The following is a 14,600-nucleotide window of genomic DNA, read 5'->3' on the forward strand; positions in this document are numbered from 1 at the left end:
TTGCTAAAAATCCGCCCAAAGATGGTAAGCAAACATTTAAATAATATTATGAGTATGAACCCAATTTCCAATTGAAATGTCAATCTGACATTTTGTGGAATGTGGTTGTGCTTTTATTTAAGTTTTTAGATTCGTTCTTGACGGTTTCTTATTGTATTGTAGCCTCGTCCTGCTGTCATTTTGTTGTGCAAAATGCATGAACTTGATGTAATCGTGAATTTATTTGTGTTAGGGTAGATGTACAAACAACGGGGATACATTTACAATCCAAATCTCTGTTTAGTGTGTTAATTTAAATTTGGCATGTGTTCAACAAATAGAAGTACCTGTCATGGGGGAGGGGAAGTTTGATATTTTACTTGTAGACTTTCTTCAGTAGTTGCTCCATGGTATTGTAAAATGAGACGGGGGCCCCATACCCAATTTTCCATTTGTGCTTAGTTGATATTTTTATATGGCTGGACTGGAGATCCAATATTTCATTATTGCTCCGTGATTTTTATCAAATAAGACGAGGGCCCCAAACCCACGCCCAAGTTTTGATTTTTACAAATACTTGTTCATTTTTTTATATGGGCGGAAGGTCAAATTTTGTATTGCTGAATGATTTCATAAAATGAGACAAGGGCCCCAAACCCACGCCCAATTTTTCATTTGTACAAATACTTCGTTGATATGTACAAATACTTCGTTGATAAAATAAGACAAGGTCCCCAAACCCATGCCCAATTTTTTATTTGTAAAGAAAGTTAGTAATTATAACAAGTTTAGATAAACTGGGCTAGGTTTGTCAATTGAAGTTGTAAAACGGTGTGGCTTAATGAATGCAGAGCAAATTTTGTAAACGTTTTTTTTAAGTTGTATTTAATTTGTATCTTTCTCTTGTTTGAATGTTACAGATGATTCCACTGATGATGACAAGGACGATGTTGAACCTGTCTGTAAGAAGCGAACACTACGATCAAACGTAGCTAGACCATCTTCTTCAGGCAGACCACACATACTTCCAGTGTCGTGCATCATTTGTCACGCTGATCACTGGATAAGGGAAAAGGTGACCTGTAAGAGACGAAGAGAGCCCCTGACTCGTTGAGAGACAATATATGCTGGGAAACTCAGAAAGGCTGCTGAGCTGATATGTAACGACTCCCTTCTTCTGCAAATGCGTGGCAGAGACCTTGTTGCTTCCGAGGCAAGATACCATCCGAGTTGTTTTCTCAACGCAACCAGATTTTTCACTCGGAAGTTGCCGAAAGAAACAACAGATATTCTATATGGAGAGTCGTATGCAAAGTTTGGCCACAATATCATTGATGAACAGATTCTTAAACAACAGGGTGCGATCAGGATGACAAAACTCACAGCCCAGTTCATCAAAACGGTTAAAGAAGTTCAAGGGATTGATGCCTCAAGTTACAGCTCCTACAACTTAAAAAAGCGTCTCCAATGCTCCGCTCCTATCCACAACTTCAGTTTTTGCGACCAACGCGCCGCTATGAAAGATAAGTTGTAATGTCCAGAACTGTAGAAGCTCAGGATCTAGCAGTAAACCTACTTAATCTACAAGATGATACAGAGTCAAGTAACAAGTTAGACACTTCAATTGTTAAATCTACATGTATTTAAAGCTACTGAAATTTGATGTTGAATTTCCTGTCCCATATTTGGCGGTTCAAATTGGGTACACTTTGAACAGCCAACACATCAAACATCAATTGGACTTTGGAGTAATATTTCCAAGTCTATCATTTTTATAATGTGAACTCCAAAAATGTGACTGTTAGATATGTAAATACTTGTAGGAATGTGCGAACTAAATATAGTGCATCATTAGTTGCATGTTCAAATAATGTGTAAGAAAATAGAGGGATCTGTAGGACTTGTATATGCACGATAAAAACATATTCAGTAGTGTCAAGAGTTGGGGCTATGCATTTAGTTTGAAAAAAAAAAATTAAATTGTACTTAGTTGTAACTTTCAGTATCAGTTGGAAAAGGTGTAGGACTATAATGTGATTCGAAATGGTCCGATGAAGTAATATCTCACATTGTTTTATTAAATTTTATGCAAATTTGCACACAATTGTTGTTTTATTTGATGTTAGTTTAATAGTGGCTGACACCAGTCTTCAAAACACTATTTCAGTATGGAATCTAATATACAATAATCAAGGACATAGTCAGTGCATCACACCCTTTTGAATATTGATTATGCGATCCCTCAACACCCCAACACCCCCCCCCCCCCCAAAAAAAACAGGCTCGATTTTTGTGGGTGGGTCCTGTGTTTACAGTCGTCTAACTTGTTCTTGACGAGTAAGTGCCACCCATTCACCATGGATATTCATAAGAGTACTTACTGATACTATTCACAGTTTATGTTCTTCATTATAATGGGATCAAGTTCTGAAAATCTAAATCTTTCAGACTTTATGTGAATGTGTGAATGAAAAACGTTTTATTTATCTTAGTGTCCACAATATAATGGTAGACAAAATGCCACTTTCATATGTGAGTGTCTGATTCTGTTAATCTTAATATGATGTTTGGAGCTGTTTGTTTGATCAAAACAATGCACATGTACATGTTTGTACAGGGAATGTATCTGCGAAATAGATCATTCTTTAGTTGCCAGTGTAAGTCAGGACCATCAATTTAAAGCCAAGTTTCTTTTCAGAAGCATGTGCAATGTTATGATCAACAAACAGTGTTAATGCATATTACAAATGAGATTCAATTTTTTTGGGTGAAGGTAGGTTAAGCGCTGCTTGTAACAAAACATTGTACATGTAGTATGTTGTGAACTTTCGTGTTCTGAAAAATGTTGACAAGATTTTCAGTTAATAAATATAAAGAACATATCTGATTTTGTCACTTTTTTAGGGCTGTTTTAGACATTGTTTGTTAAGAAAGTCTATCGGAATCTCCAGTTTGATTATAATTGTTATGAAATAGTGTGCTTATTTATTCACCAAGAATGACCCCCTCCTCAATCATGTTATGTACACATGCTGGCCTACCCCTTGCTCTCATTTGTTATTACTGGATCTTTTATTGCATAGCAATAGTGTATTTCAACAATTTAACAATGAACAAGCTGGCCTATCCCCACCACAAATAAAGACCAAGTACAGTTGAAAAATATTATTCCAATAGCCATATGCCTATACAAACTTTTACAAATGTTGTGCCATACATATTCTTTACAATTATAAAGGTTTCCAGATGAAAATGTGAATTTTTTTGGGGGGGGGGGACTGTTTCTATCTGGAGACAGACTAATTATTTTTGGTCAAGTGAGGCGCTGTTTTTCCTAGGTTTTTCTTTATGTTGGAAAACGTGACATTTTATCCGTGAATTACATATTATAGTGCCACTTGTGAGCAAAAGAACAATTTGATTCTTGATTAAGTTCTTTATTAAGCACATATTATCTATAACTCAGACAATACTTCATGTAATACCACTCCGGACGTAACAAGAATCATTTTCTGGAAGGATTTCAGAGCCACGGCCCATGGCCTATTGTTCCTAACAATGAATCTATGATTTGTGACCAACATGCACAACTGTCATGTCCTGGTCAATAAATTCCTGGTATTTACACTACATATCATTCATTTGGAAGGAAATGCTGCATGGTGCTGGTGAATTGAATCAACCTTGTTACTACATCTTCACATCGTACGTCCTTGGTGTCTCTATCTTGGGATTCATTGATCTGCATGCATGAAACATTACATGGTTGTTTCCTGGCAATCCGTAATACCCCAGGTTTACCAGAGGCAATGTGAATGCACTGTTAGTCTCTTTAGTGTGTTGTGGCAAATGGTAAGCTGTATTTTACAACTTCAGCAATCCCTTGGTTAGATACTTTTTAATATTTGAACAAATCCGTCACAAATATCAGTAGTAATCTAATTTGCATAGTAATGATATTGAACCCGAAAGATCAAAGTCGCATAGATATACTGCACTTTAAAGGTTTTGTAGTATGTGAGTCGCAACACAATTACATGAGATTTAGCTAAACAACACAGAAGACAACTCCATTAATGAATATACCTTTTGTTCTTAATTTTCTATTGTCATGTACAAAGGTATAGTGATGGAATCTAGTGGAGCTATATATGGAAACTGGAAAGATATATATATTTCTGAGTACATATTAAATTTGTCACTTTTACCATCATAACTGTTTAAACAACAATGGAATAGGTAAATTTCATGCTGAAAACAAGAATATGATAACAAAAGTAATGGCTAAGTTAAAGATATAACCCATACTGAAAGATCTTTTCATACAAACAACTATACATTTACATCCCATTGTTAGTCATGAATGAATGCAGAACTGTAGTATATGTTTTGCCAAATATTATATAAATATATTATATATGGGTCATTCCATATCAAATGACAACAATTTTGGAGTATGTTGTAGCTCGACATGTTGGAAAAATTCCCAAATTTATTGCATGATTGGAACACCATGCAATAAGTATATTCTATAACCAGAAACAGACAAGTACATTGCAAATAGTATTTGTCCATATGAAATTAAAAACTACACAGTATTAAATTGAATGACCTTGAAGTACAATACCTACGCTCAAAACAAGTGGGACATGAAACAGGCAAACACCATTTTTTGGTAACATTTTAAAACTTTCAGGATTTTTCATTTCAAATAAGGCAAAATACCCTCCTGACATTTTTTGTACAAACAGGTTGGCTGTCAAAGTACATCGGACATCGGAGCAACTCAACAAATACATAAATGTATATTGAGAAAACCTAGAACCCTGAAATTTGTTAACGTGTAATAACTTTATACTTATAATTAAAGTATAAAACCCCGACAGCTGTAACATGGTTACTTTGGTAACAAATTGGCATCAAAACCCCTACCTCATGCTGAGTCGCAGCATCAAATAGCAACTTTAGAGTTGCACAATTTGCAAATATATTATAGGAAAGCATTGTAATGATTATTTTGTATTGTTTGTAGGCATAATCACCTCTGGGATAGACTCTATATGCAACTGTAATAGAAAGATAGTAGGATGTTTAATTGCTTAGAAATGAGACCTGAACAGTCCAGAAAATGCCACGGTGGCGAAAATTGCGAAATTACCAAATATATATACACGATAATAGGTTAAAATATAAAACAAGCTACTTAAGTAAGTATTGTTGATAAATGTTTAGCATAGGTTTGGAGCAATTTCAGCTTTTCTTCAGTGGGAGGTGATCCATTACTTAGTGTCAATGTTAAGATTAAAGTCACACCCCATGTTAATGGATACTTATAATAAGTAATGGGCAGATAATCAGAAAAAAGTAAGACAATTTCTCAAAGCATGGAACTTTACATAACTGTAAGCAAACGGTGAATGGAGTAGGAAAATATACAAGACTAGCACACATAAGAGTTGTGAGCATACTTATAAAAAAAAAATATAATCGATACAATGAAAACATTGACTGATGTATATAAATATTAAAATGTATCAACAAACATGCACGAAAAGAATACCAATGGCAATGTTAAGATAACCACGCTGAAGGTTGTTACCATGAAACTGTACTAATGTAAAAGAAAAGATATATAGCATTATTGAGAACAAGCTCTCAATGTCAAAAGACAATATATTTGAAGTACCAAAAAATATGTTAAATTTGTTCATTTTATTCAAAATGAAGATTGTGTTGTGCAATAGTAATTTGTTACGTCATTGTTGAACGACACATTCAATTTCTTCTGTGTTTGGCCGCTCTTAATGGAAACAGCACAAAAAGATTGTCAAATTACATGGGGGTCAGTAATCAAAACCAAACACTCTTTTTCCTACTGTGTTATCTAGATGAAGTGGTCAGTAATTACCTTTCTTTTTTCTTCATCCAAACCTCTTTTAAATTCCCTGTAACTTTAGTCCTACAACAATCTGGACACACCAATCTGTATGATGTGGTAGCTGCTGTATCAGACTGGGACATTGTTGCATCGGACTGAAAGGTTGTTGCATCAGACTGGGATGTTGTTGCATCAGACTGGGAGGGTGTTGTGAATAGATACAATTTGAAATACACAACATGATCTTATTTCAACACAACTCTCCACTTTCCAACAAACAACAAAGCACAGGGAACAGATCTGATTGAACTACCTTACTCATCGTGCTGCTCTTCTCCTGTTCCCCTTTTGGGGCCTTAGGCTGATCAGTGATATCACAAGACATATTAATAGGATGCTAATTAATTAACATCAATATAACTGATAATAAGAGTTAACACTAATACCAATGACCGCTCAAATGTATAGCTCAACAACCACTTTTGCCTGTATACAGGTATGTACAGGCTTGAAATTCCATTAGCTGCTCTGGTTCTACCCTGCAAGCAAAATCATCAAACTTGTCATTAACCATTCGAAATGGATAATGAGTAGAGAGAACTGTCTGTAATTGTGAGAATGTGTCCAATTATGTATCTTTAGACTGTTGCATAGACAGGAGAATTGCTATTCAACTCAAGTAACATTAAAGTTTACTATGTGGTTTCAAAATCAAAACATTACACATACAGTGTAATCAGCTTTGTGAATGCTGTCCTGTCAATGTTTTTTAAGTATTAAATATAATGGAATCATCATCGTCGCGACACCAAGTGGGTATACTCATTCCCATTACTATACATAAGTACCTCTGAAACTGGTCTGATGTATAAACAAGATCTCTTAAGACCTTTCCAGTCTTTGATGGCCCGAGGATGGTCTGCATTTGCAGGAAGAGGCTCCAACTGCCTTGAAGCAGTTTGTGAACCACACCGATATAACTCAAAATGTACATCTTGGAATATGGAAATTCTTCCCTTATTCTTGAAAAAAAATTGCAGAATCCATGCTGAGCAGAGAGCAGACTTTTTTACGGGTTCCATCATCAGTTTGCTCTACAATAGAAAAACAACTGCAATTAACAAAATTACAATTGGATTTGTCAACAAAATTTTCTTAATGTACTTGTTAACCCTGGTGAATGTTTCAATGAAATGGAAAAAAGGTTTCAATTGGATGATTGTCATTTTGATGAGTCAATGGACACCAAGCACTATTATTTATTGCCATACCTGAACATTTTATATGTCTGCATAATAAATGCATGAATACTAAATACAATCACAATTAAGGGAATTAAAAGGATCAACGCAAATCACTCTGTTTATAACAAATACAATAGTGAAAGTGAATGCAACGTAGCACCTAGATAGCTGTCACATGCTGCCAAGTAAAGGGTGATTGTGAACGCTTCCGAAGGGTTTTTGTTTTATTAAAAGAAAAATGGCTACAAGTATTTTTTCATTTTTACGATAGCCTGCCACTAGCAACATCATACTATTTCTAACAGTTAGAGTATTATGGTTACTTTTTCTGTTTTTCAAAAGTAACTTCACACTCCTTGTCACAACTTAGATCGCTATAAAGAGTGTACAGGTCAATGCAAATGTAACTTAAAAATTCAGTGACATACAAGCCTTTAACTTTAGTCAGGGAACATTTTTTCCCATTTGCAAGTTGGTCAACTTGATGCTATTGCGACATATCTTACACAAAATATCAGCATTTATATAATGAAAAAGAGTTCAACAATACTTAATACTATTAGGCCAAATTTTACAACCATAGTACTCCTCCTTGTAGGCTGGGGCTATATGCCTATGCTAAGTCTTCCACGACTAAATGGTTTTTACCGGACTTAATGATTACCTTTTTCCTCTCTCTATAGGGTCCTTGATGGGGACTTAAGTTTCCCTCCTGATCCTTTTTTCTACTAAACTAAACTAACCTTTTACAGCAATTCCTTAGCTTTCCATGCAAGCATATACTATATTGGTTGCACATGAGCTTATGTCTGTACCGTATTCATGGCTGCAAGTAAAATTCTCTTTGTGCATGTAAATTTGTTATTCAGCATGCACCAATGCGTGTAAAAATTAATTTGTAATTTGATCCCTGATTGTAATCCAATTAAATAAAATAGAAACTTAATACTGGCACAGTTTAAGAAACTTTAAATGAGTCCGACAAGCATTGTATATTCACATAACCCACCTGCTATACTCTTCCTTTTATTGGAGTTCAGTGTAGTGGTGTTTTCATAAATGAACTGCAAATGTTTTGGCATTATTTCCTCTCATGGTACGTGTAGTTCTCCTATTTGCTGGAAGTGTAGGGGTCTGTCTGAATCTGCCAAACCTGAAAAGAAGATGTTTTCAATGATACAGTTAAACTGTACAAGGTACAATAACATGGTTGTAGACACAAGGGTTTTCATTGCATTTATATGAAATGAAAACTATTAACATGTAGGCGTAAGCTATATGGGCCTAAGCTAGGCCTAGCTGGACCATAAGTGGACCTTAATGTGGAAATATTTCGGACATAACGCCTTGTCATTCTAATTCTATTAAGAACTTGTAAGGTGGGCTACCATCCATAGCATAGGTATATATATATATAGAGAGAGAGAGAGAGGCCTAGGTCTTGATCATGGAGTTTATTATATATATATTCCAATTTAAGGCTACTCCATAATGTTGGCCAAACACATGGTAGACATAGACAGAGACTTGTAATATGAAATAACGCAATAATGTGGTGGCATCAGGTCTGCATATCCTTCTTGCTATATCATACAAACGTTCTTCAAGTATGTTCACCCTAGCTTCATCCATTTTCGCTTTCCGCGCGCCTGTGAAAATCTGAACTGTGGACGTAGTATAGGACACAGTACAGTAATTCTACCACTAGAAGTTCTACTACGCGTAAGACCCATACGTTATGACCCCGACGGCTTGCCATATACGCCTGATGCAAAACACGACCGTAACCTCTACTGTACAGCCCACTAGTCGTGTATGGCAAGCCGTCGGGGTCATAACGTATGGGTCTTACGCGTAGTAGAACTTCGGTTACGCGTAGTAGAGTACAAGTAGCGCAGCCAACATTCGTATTATATCAAACTTGTCATAAACTTCAAGCATAGACTTCAAGTTTACTTCATACATTAGTATACGACAATATCGTTCAATGCCTTCCAGACGTATACATACTATCAGAGAGCGACTAGAAAGAGACAGAAGTGGCCCGTTATTTGCTACCCGTTTACTTCGAGTGGTGGACGATTGCGTTCGTTTGACTGCATCGGACAGTGTTCCTAATGCAACATGGAACTACTGCATTACAAGGTAAGGCATGGCATCTAATAGCAACACAGGCTAGGCCCTATTTGGGCTTATATTGTGCTCTCAAGGCATATCAGTAGGCAATCATCTTTGGTAATGACTGGTCACTGAGAAGGTAGGCCAATATACAGAGAAATGGTTAGCCTACGCCAGTCTTTGAACATTGATGATGTACTACTGCAGACTATGCTACTTATCAAAAACCATTATACACACCATTATATAGGGGCGTAGGCTATATACCATGGTATTATCCGTACTGTACCATTATCCTCCGTACTGTACCATTGGCCTGCGTACAGTTGAGGCCTTGCTTGGTAATGTTTCATTGCATTTGCCAGAGATAGCACTTTCAATGTTATATATTCCATGGCAGTAGATAATGACTCAACTCCATTTCGAAAGATGGCAGACCATCTTTAAGCTTGACGTACTGCAGGTACCTAAGAAATATAGCAACCTCATTTTGTAAGTTTCTATTGCAATGTAAAAACAGCAGGCCATTCCATGGGCTTCAGTATTTTATTTTTTAAGATCCCTCGGTTTGCAGCACTGTGCAATATTTTCCTTGCAAGCAACACATACCCAACGAAATGTATCTGAAAGTTGTATTGATTTATGTTTGTTACACATATCAATTGACCTTTTGCATGCTACTAAGTAAGATATTTTGTCTCATGTTACTGTGCACAGTGAGATTATATAGAAATTTGGACGTAGGAACCGGGGGGCTGGGGGGGGCGCCAGCCCCCCAGTGAAAAACATGGTGGGCGGAAGTATCATTCTGCACCCCCCTCCCTGCTTTGCAAGTCAGAAAACCCCTTTTTCATTTCCAAATGAAAAAAAAAATTTCTCATTTGGAGCACCAAATTGCATTTAAGGCCAGATGAAAATGCAAAATTATTTCCAAAATGGGGTGGGTGTTGAAGCTAAAGTGTGCTATATTGCACCAAATTGCATCTGAGGCCACCTGGAAATGCAAGAGTCCCTTCAAAAGTCCCTTCCTACGCCACTGTGATATATGACCTACACACTCTATTTTAGTGGCATGCATGCAAATTTATTGGATGTCCATGATACAGTAATACTGTGTGCAATCTACTACATAATTGTGCTGCATATTAACCGGTACTAATATCATTTGGCTATATTTAAACACCCCCCCCCCCCAATGAAAACATTGAACAACTCTAAATTCTTTATGTTAAAGTGTAAGATATTCAAATGCGATTAATATTTTATGTTTTTTTCCTTTCTGTAGACTTGAATTGTTAGAGAGGAATTTGCATCGTGCCAATGGAACTGTTTCTCAGTAACATTTCCTACAGGAATCTCCAAGGACTAATTGGAGAAATTCTGGAGGAATTCAGAAAGGGGAATAATGAAAGGCTTGGTATGTATTTCATGAAACATTTTCATTAAATTATTAAGTTTTAATTTCTAAAATTTTGTTTATACTGATAATGTAGGAAGCAGGAACGCATCCTATCATTTTGAGGCTAGTCTGAATTCTATAGTTTTTAAGGGTAGAAATATGGAGAGCTTGTGACCTACTTTGTACTCAGGTGGGAAAATTAAGCAAGTCTTTAAGATGCACACCATACAACCATTCTGATGTAGATTACAAAGCCATATATCTTGGTGTGCGAAATTTCTGCTAACACACAAACTAAAAATGAAGTTACATTTTGACCAATTATTAATATAGTGTACAATAAAGAAAGTGCCAAATTTCAGTTTGCTTTAATCAGTACCTTGTTGACAGTTGAATATTCATGCAGTTCAAATACTTGATATGTTTTATGATGTATATGTTTGAAACTTTGTTTGGAAATTTCTTGCGTAATAAATTTGTTAATTTCAATTTAAACCTCAAACCTAGTTCTAGTAGTACTGCAATTATGTATTGGATTTGAAAATGCAACTTAAGAAAAAAACCTATATTTTATACAGTTCAAACTGGTTACAGAGCCAAAAGGACCATTTCTACAAGAGGAGCACCTCGCTATTGTGTGAGTAAAGAACAGGTCACATTTCTTCTTCACTGTGGTTTTAAGATACCAAGAGTGTCAGAGCTGTTAGGTGTTTCCGTAAGAACCGTGAAGAGGCGAATGAGGTACGTAACATTTATTATTCACAATGATCATGAATGATATTTTCAGTTTCTGTTTTAACCTCATTTGGCTAACTGCCTGTTAGATATTTGAGTTTTGTCCAGGCAACTGAATAAACTTTTTCATCATAGAGCCTTCCTCAAATGAAAACAAATCTTCACTACATTTATAGTACTCAAAAGTTACCTGCAAATGCTTATTAGTAACAATTTTGTCACTATGGGGAAGTATTTTAAAAGTGTTAATTTTTTTTTAATCTGCTTAATCTAGATCTCTGATTGGTCAATGCAACATGTGGATGAATACTTTATGGCAGATTATTCTTTACATAAAGAAAACAGATAAATGTTCTTCTTATAAAAACAATGTTATAATAAACCTCACAAATGGAATTGGTAATATAGGGGATAAAAAGGTAGGAGCAGGTAGAGTGCTCAGACCCCTTGCAGCGGTGGGTCAATTAACCCATCTATGAAAAGTTCCCGTCTGTTAGACACAGTTACAGATTAATACATGTACTGTACTGTAGGTGGGCATTACATGCATAGTGATAAAAGGATGGATTGCACATGGATTATACTCCATGGTGATTCTTTTATGACATTGAAGTTCTGATGGCTGAGAAGGTACATTATTTCCAAAAGAGCTGTTAGCTTCATGAATGAAATCATTGATTGACAATCCTTATCTTTATACACGGCATTGCAGGGAATACAACTTAAAGATACAAGCAGAACATAGCCCTCTGACCGTGGGGGCTTTGGATGATCTTATTCGTACGACCATTACCTCAAACCAGAGGTTAGGTCCAAATGCTGTTCGGGCTCGCCTTTTTGCACAAGGACATCGTGTTCAACGATGGAGAGTAAGAGAGAGCATGCTTCGTGTGGACCCTGGGGGTGCAGCACTGAGGGCAGCTCCTGCAATGCAAAGAAGAACCTACACTGTGGCTGGGCCAAATTCTATTTGGCACATTGATGGTAACCACAAACTTATCAGGTAATTCAACAATAAATACTTGAGTAAACCACATTTCAGAACAGATGTCATTTTTGGTTACTTTAATTGTGGTTTCCTTTGGATCAAGAAAGATTACATATAACCAATATTTCCATTGTTATATTAAGCCAAACTTCAGGTATGTTATTTAATTTTATAACAACATTTGCATAAATTTTGGAATGTGAAGCATAATGGATAAGATTTTAGGATTTTTTTTTACAATTTTCTTGCTTTTGCATGTAGATGGAAGATGGTTATCCATGGTGGCATTGATGGCTTCAGTAGAATGATGGTGTTTCTACATGCCTCAGCCAACGATCGAAAAGAGGCTGTCTTGGAGCACTTTCTGGCTGCAACCACTCTTTATGGGGTTCCATCACGAATTCGAGTTGATCATGGTGGAGAAAACAATGATATTTGTGACATCATGGAACTCATAAGGGTCCCAGGTCGAGGCTCAGCCATCCGTGGACGGAGTGTTCACAATCAAAGAATTGAGCGAAGTTGGGTGGATCTTTGGAATGGGGCTACTAATCTATATTATGACCTATTTCATTTCATGGAGCAAAGAGGCTCGCTTGATAGTGACAACATTGCACAGCTCTGGGCATTGCACTATGTGTTTTTGCCAAGATTTAATAAGGAGCTGCAACTTTTCAGAGACCAGTGGAATAACCATGGCCTTAGGACAGCTCATCATGAAACATCTTTGCAGCTCTTCGTCGGTGGTACACTCGACCTCAGCAATGCCAGGCTTACAGCAATGCAGGACATGTTTGCAAGTTCTGTAGATAATGGTGCTGCAGCTCAGAGTGTATTTGAGAATCAAGGATGGGATGGTGATTATGTTATTCAAGTGCCAGAAATACCTTGTCCTCTTGATCAAGAGGCATTATCTCAATTGCAGCAGACAGTAGACCCTCTAGCTGAATCTGATGAACTTGGTATTGACATATATTTAACGGTCATGGATTTCATTTCTGAATATTCTCTGAATGATCAACCATGATATATACAGAAAATTCACACGAAGAAACAAAGCACCACTGTACAATGTTATTATCTAGGTGGCCGACCAAGTTATTAATGTAATCTTTTAAACATATATAGCACATTTTGTTTCTTGCCTTGTTTATGAAAGTGCTGATCTTTGTAGTTTTATTAAATTCCTATTGCATGCTAATTTATAGCCTGTCCCTTAACACTGTTACTGATTTTGTGATTTTACTGGGTTTAGTATTCCTTGTTCCTAACAATGAATCTATGATTTGTGACCAACATGCACAACTGTCATGTCCTGGTCAATAAATTCCTGGTATTTACACTACATATCATTCATTTAGAAAGAAATGGTGCTGGTGAATTGAATCAACCTTTTTACTACATCTGCAATCATACGTCATTGGTGTCTCTATCTTGGGATTCATTGATCTGAAACATTACAGGGTTGTTTTCCTGGCAATCCCTAATACCTCAGGTTTACCAAAGGCAATGTGAATGCACTGTTAGTCTCTTTAGTGTGTTTCATGGCAAATGGTAAGCTATATTTTACAACTTCAGCAATCCGTTGATTCGATACGTTTTAATATTTTAACAAATCCGTCACAAATATCATTAATAATCTAATTTGCATATTAATTATATTGATCTCGAAAGTTGCATAGATATACTGCACTTGTAGTTTCAGATTTATATCATGTTTTACTTCATGCTACAGGTGTAGTTTTGAGTTGCAACACAATTACATGAGATTAAGTTAAACACCACAAAAGACAATTCCACTAATGAATATACCTTATGTTCTTAATTTTATTTTAGTGAAGCTGCATATGGAAACTGGAAAGATATATCAAGTAAATATTAAAATTGTCACTTTTACCATCATAACTGTTTAAACAACAATGGTATAGGTAAATGTCATGCTGAGAACAAGAATATGATAACAAACAAAAGTAATGGCTAAGTTAAAGATATAACCCATTCTGGAAGATCTTTTCATACTAATAGTGCAGTAAGAAAAAAATATTACTGAAGAACTTTACATTTACATCTCATTGTTAGAGTCATGAACGAATGCAGAACTGTAGTCGAGATCAGTCTTAATAACAGGGAAGGAAATTAAGGAATATATGTATTACCAAATATTATATAAATATATGATATATATCATATATATGATATATATATATATATATATACATATGTATATATATGTATATCATATATATATATATGTATGTA

At 35.8% G+C, this 14,600-nt stretch overlaps 1 protein-coding gene across 2 annotated transcripts; it reads left to right on the forward strand.

Moving 5' to 3' along the window:
* The first annotated feature begins 8,931 nt into the window (after positions 1-8,931).
* On the forward strand, positions 8,932-14,562 carry LOC139984411 (uncharacterized). Of its 2 annotated transcripts, XM_071998324.1 has the most exons (5): positions 8,932-9,246; positions 10,505-10,636; positions 11,197-11,359; positions 12,066-12,356; positions 12,603-14,562. In XM_071998324.1, exons 2-5 carry the CDS (start codon positions 10,540-10,542, stop codon positions 13,366-13,368), a joined length of 1,317 nt encoding a protein of 438 aa, XP_071854425.1. In that variant the 5' UTR covers positions 8,932-9,246; positions 10,505-10,539; the 3' UTR covers positions 13,369-14,562. The 2 variants fall into 2 exon arrangements, with proteins under 2 accessions (XP_071854425.1, XP_071854426.1); XM_071998325.1 differs by having other exon boundaries at positions 8,932-10,636; positions 11,213-12,356.
* The last annotated feature ends 38 nt before the right edge of the window (positions 14,563-14,600 follow it).

This window comes from Apostichopus japonicus, chromosome 17 (genome assembly GCF_037975245.1).
Source record: "Apostichopus japonicus isolate 1M-3 chromosome 17, ASM3797524v1, whole genome shotgun sequence".
Taxonomy (NCBI): domain Eukaryota; kingdom Metazoa; phylum Echinodermata; class Holothuroidea; order Aspidochirotida; family Stichopodidae; genus Apostichopus; species Apostichopus japonicus.

Bases quoted from the DNA above. Each gene is read 5' to 3' on its own strand.
- LOC139984411 (XM_071998324.1), top strand. From the start codon at position 10,540: ATGGAACTGTTTCTCAGTAACATTTCCTACAGGAATCTCCAAGGACTA. The intron at 10,637-11,196 runs GTATGTATTTCA...TATTTTATACAG, and splicing joins GGGGAATAATGAAAGGCTTG to TTCAAACTGGTTACAGAGCC. The intron at 12,357-12,602 runs GTAATTCAACAA...TTTTGCATGTAG, and splicing joins GGTAACCACAAACTTATCAG to ATGGAAGATGGTTATCCATG.